The following is a 5,111-nucleotide window of genomic DNA, read 5'->3' on the forward strand; positions in this document are numbered from 1 at the left end:
TCTCTTCTTACTTCTTCCTAATGAACACCATAACATTCTTTGGAAGCTTGAATTTCAAGTCAATGGCCCCTTTGGTGGGCTTGTTCCATATGAATAGGTTTCATCTTCTGAATAATAATAATAATAATAATAATAATAATAATAATAATAATAATAATAATAATAATAATAATAATGAAAATTTCCAATGTATATTATTATTATTTTGCCTTTTCCGAAATGTATACCATTATATCAATCCATTCTGGAAACATTTTTGACACTGCGACCATTAATCTTATTTCAATAAGTTTAGCAGTGAACAATATATATATATATATATATATATATATATATATATATATATATATATATATATATATATGTATGTATGTATGTATGTATGTATGTGTGTGTATGTATGCAAGTATATTTATCAGTTTCTTTGCAAAAAAAACTTTTATTTTCTGAACCAGTTGGTGAGACCTGTAAAATACTGGCAAAACAAATGTAAGCCCTCAAGATTAATGGTATACCTCTATCAATATTTTGAAAAATATGGTATATACAATGCATAAAGCGAATACCACGTGACCATTTGAAATAAAACACAAGCATACTGACTAGGAATATAATAAAAATCAACTATACACAGGATGATGTCTCCTTTGGTCCACATCGGCGCGCATCCTAGACGCACGCAAAAAAAAAAAAATGGGATGTTGACTAAGAAATAAAAGACTGTCTGGTAAATGCCTACATCTTGGTCCATAAATAAGGCTGCCAGCTGCAGTGTGAATGCCCAGCACTCGAACCACGCTCCAAACCGAGACATAAGAACACATGTACCTAGTATTAAGGCCACCGTTTTGTGTTTAGAGAGCACGAAAGCAACACAATAATTTACAAAAGATATCTCCTCACTTCTGTAACTATTCTGAACATCATTAGAAATACCATAAAAAATATACACAAACACACATCGACCTATAGAGTATATTTTGCACTACAACATGCATATGAAATATAGTCAAGATATGCTAGCAGAGAGCTACTCTTCCTCTATATCCTCAGTTTTCCGTTTGCTTCGTTTCAGCGAGTAAAAGTCCGTCAACATGGAGCTGCTCGTGATGAGCTCCAACGCCCAGTCGGCGTCGCTTCCTTTGCTGGTGTTTGCTGCACTCTGCGAGTTGTTGCATTCACTGTCCCCTTCCGCTGCAGCCGTCCCATCCTGAGACTCACCCACAGCACGCACTTTGTTAGGAACACCGTACTCACTCGCTTCACCGTCTTGTTCACTGGCTGATCTGGGGTACTTGTCCAAGTACTTGTTCAAAAGCTTACTTGTGTTGGTGTGGAGGACGTAGCCATGCTTCTTCTTCTTGGCAATACCTATGCGAAGTGACCCATACCTCTGTGACTCATCAGTCAGGGCAGGATCTATAGGCTGAAGATATCGTGATGGGAAGTAGCCTGCTGAAGAGTGGTTCCTCCTGACGGGATTGGTCCTTTGGTAATGTTCTATGTATGGTATGTCCTCTGATCTGAGGCTTGAGCTGCTCCCTCTGTGAGAGAAAGGTTTTGGGTAATGAGCCTCCCTTCTTGAGATGACAGGTGAAATGCCTGTAGTGGGTGAATGGACAGCAGTTGGTGAATGGACACCACTTGGAGAGTGAACATTTTTGTATGGAGAAGTCGATATATTGGAAATCTTTTGTCTGAGAGGTGGACTTTCAGACTGGGGCGACACATGAACTGCAGCACTTTGATCACTGACATTTAAGGGAGACACTCTGGGAGTGTGCTGCGAAATATTTTTGACTACTGGATATTTATGGTAACTGCTCTCGTTGTGATAGATAGGTTCATTGTTATCGTCATGGGACAGATTTCTTCTTACTATGTTAGGATAACTTTCCTCAGACCTATCAAGGTTATTCAGGTGTAAATTCATTCCTTGTGCGCTGGACCTCCTACTTTGACTTGCAGCGCGGTCATCTTTTTCGTGATCAGCATTATTCAGTACCTTCAAACTTGATTCCCTTGATCTATGTCTTCTTCGTGAAAAACTCTGATAGTTTGGCTCAGAAAATCTTGGATCGATGTTTTCATGTATGTTCACTTGGTCCAAAGGAACCCGTCTTGGTGAAACAGGGAAGAATTCTCTGTCAACTCCTACAGGGCCATGCTGGTGGAAACTTGAACTTCGAGAACTCCTCCTCCTCCTTGGAAGACAATGATAAAAGCTCTCTCGACTACCATAGCCATTCCATTGCTGCAAATTGGAACTGTGAATTTGTGGATCTGATCCTATGTCAGCTTCATGGCCATAATATATTCCCAGATGAGAACCACTTCTGCGATGATACCCATCTCTGCATTCAGTCGGCGTTCTTATCCTGACAAAGCCATCTTCATGAACCAGCATGGATCGGGTGTTTCCTGGGCTGTAAATAGGAACATGTGCGATTGAGGCAGGGCTGTATATTTCAGATATATGAGACAGCGAATCTGGACTGTAAGCAGGGATCTGGGAGGCTGACCCACCCCTTACAAAATTCAAATGTGGTGCTGGAGGCTGGCAAGGCCTTCCAGGTGCTCTAGGATATTGGGGTGCATAGCTGAAGGTTGCTGACCTCCTAACAGTTGCCGTTCGTCGCCTGGGAGGTTTGGGTGTCCTTGAGATAGGTGTACCGCCTGCTGGTACAATTTCACTAGGACAGGCTGTATACTGGGTACTTTCGGTCCCACTTGAATAGGAAACTCTTTGGTAAACAGCATTCCCATTTCTTTCCCTTGATCCGTTTTGTTTCTTATCGTCTGAGAGATGGGAGGGAATAAAGAGATCGTAGACAAAGCTGCTCTTCTCATCATAACGTTGAGTTAAAGCAGCAGCAATGCAGAAAAGTACACCCAACGCAACCTCTGAACATGCTCCAAATACATGAACACACCACCAAACCCATGCAGGTACTTGTGAACTTATAAGGAAAATAGAATGCATAAAATGAAGCAAGCAGCAAAACCCTACTGCAAACGTGGTCAGGTTCATGACGCGACACCAAGTGTGCAACCGATTCCTGAGAATGTACCTAATATTAACTTGTTTTTGCTGTGGAGAATCTTTTGGTGGAACAACCAAGAGCTTCAGCTCTTCTTGAAACTCTCTTTTCAATATATGAATCACCTGAAAAACCCTTGGAAGTTTATAGATATAAAATACAATCACTGCCAAAGCAATACCAATTAGCATTATCCTGGACAGAATTAGAACACTCTTGCTGTGAGCAGAACCAACAATGATATCTGCCAAAAAGCTCAGAACAACCATCATCACTATGAATATAGAAATATTGTGCATCGTTAAGAACTTCGGTTTGTACACTTTAACATCAGCTGTGAGAAACATCATGATTATGAGAATCAGGTATGTGGAAATGTAGCTAGGAATGCTAGTATTAGTAAGTATAAGTACAAGGACCAATGGAAGCCTTTCTTTGCCACCAAACGCCAGGTGAAACATGTAGAGAGCTTTTAGTGACACCGCGATGAAAATGAGCAAGTGAACGCACACAAAATGTGTTCGGGGTAATATTTGGGTGCATGACCTAAGAGAAAGTAGTCTATAAGGCGCAAATATGCTGACAGAAATGAAAAGTACTCCCAAAAGAAAGTGTATGAGCATCCAAGTAATGTTCCTATTTGTACATAACAGATAATCAAACCAAGATAAGGAAGAAACAGGTGGTTTACCTATCTCTCCATCAGTTACATTGTTATTGCCGTCACTGACATTCTTCTGTGACATATTAGCTATAAGAGAGTGCACTCTTTTAGATACGTTTGAAAAATCTCCATATTCTCCCTCAACCAAACTTACCATCTCATCGTCCTGGGTTACTTTTTCAAGAACTGAATCCAGTACTTCCTTCTTCACACTGCCATTGGTTTCTGGAGAGTCCTGGGTATTATTCTTTGAATCAATAGTACTTGGCTTCAAACTAGACCCATTCTCTTCCTCGTTTTCCAAATTTTCAGCAAGGGGAGCGGGAGAAGAAATTTCATAATTTAAATTTGATTTGGCGACAACGCTGCCTTCGCCTAGATCAGAATTATCCAGTGCTGTACTCCGGCGACCTGACAAAACTGGTAAACTTTCATCAGCTACATAATTGTAATCTGGTGTGTCACTCAGAACAGTCGTTCTTTCGTACCTATGACCAGTATGAGAAAATCTCTTGGTATAAGCATGGTTCAGTTTCTTGCCGTAAGCAACTTCTCGGAAAACTGCTGCGATGTTATCCTCAATTTCATTCAAACTGAAATTATCCTCTGAATTATGGTTAGCAAGGATGCTGCTATACTCTCTAAGCCACGTGGGCATCCCACTGTGGCCATGCCTCTGATGGCGGGTCAAAACTGCTCCTCGAAGGGATCTTGGTAGGATTAACCTCTTCCCTATAAAATCATCCTCGGGAGTCTGTGCTAGTTCCTCACTCCCAGAGGCATGTCGGTTATAAGTACGTTTATCTCGTTTCCTTCTTCTCTTGGGTGCAATGCCATTTCTTTCTATCTCACTTTCATGATTATCACCCAATACTCTGACTCTTGGGATGGGTGAAGGCAACCTTCTGTCAATAGGAGGAAGAAGAATCCCTCCAGCTGCAGGCTTGGTGAACTTGTAAACCAAATGTCCTCCAGTTCCTCCAGTGCTAACTCCAGTTCCTTCTGCTTTCTCCTGCCAGGAAGTGATGCAGAGCAGGGCTATGAACAAGTGCCTGGCCACCTCCATCATAAAGCAGAGAGAAGACCAGCCTACCATCTTCTTTCAGCATCTCGACACCAGGGGGAAGTCAGAACAGCCTGCAACAAGAAAGGGGGTATGAGAGGCAAAAAGTAAAAAAAGTTTATTAGGAAAAATTAAGGTTAAAATATTCATAAAATATTTTCTCATTAACATGGACCAATAAAAACTGACGTTTTTATAAGGATACACCAATTAAAACTGATTTTTATTAGCATGGACCAATCAAAACTGAGTTTTTTTTATATTCAGATGCACCAATTAAAACTGATTTTTATTACCATGGACCAGTCATAACTGGTGTTTTTTTTACTATCCTGGACCAATT

At 40.7% G+C, this 5,111-nt stretch overlaps 1 protein-coding gene across 4 annotated transcripts in view; it reads right to left on the minus strand.

The window, feature by feature from the left end:
* Positions 1-596: 596 nt before the first annotated feature.
* The window catches only part of LOC136834854 (uncharacterized), a 175,857-nt gene continuing 171,342 nt past the window's right edge, over positions 597-5,111 (minus strand). For all 4 annotated transcript variants that reach the window (XM_067097646.1, XM_067097645.1, XM_067097642.1 and 1 more), the window contains one exon: positions 597-4,842. In XM_067097646.1, coding sequence (XP_066953747.1) covers positions 1,031-4,801 — 3,771 coding nt within the window. In that variant the 5' untranslated portion in view covers positions 4,802-4,842 and the 3' untranslated portion in view covers positions 597-1,030. The remainder of the gene's footprint in view (positions 4,843-5,111) is intronic.

This window comes from Macrobrachium rosenbergii, chromosome 54, assembly GCF_040412425.1.
Source record: "Macrobrachium rosenbergii isolate ZJJX-2024 chromosome 54, ASM4041242v1, whole genome shotgun sequence".
Lineage (NCBI taxonomy): Eukaryota > Metazoa > Arthropoda > Malacostraca > Decapoda > Palaemonidae > Macrobrachium > Macrobrachium rosenbergii.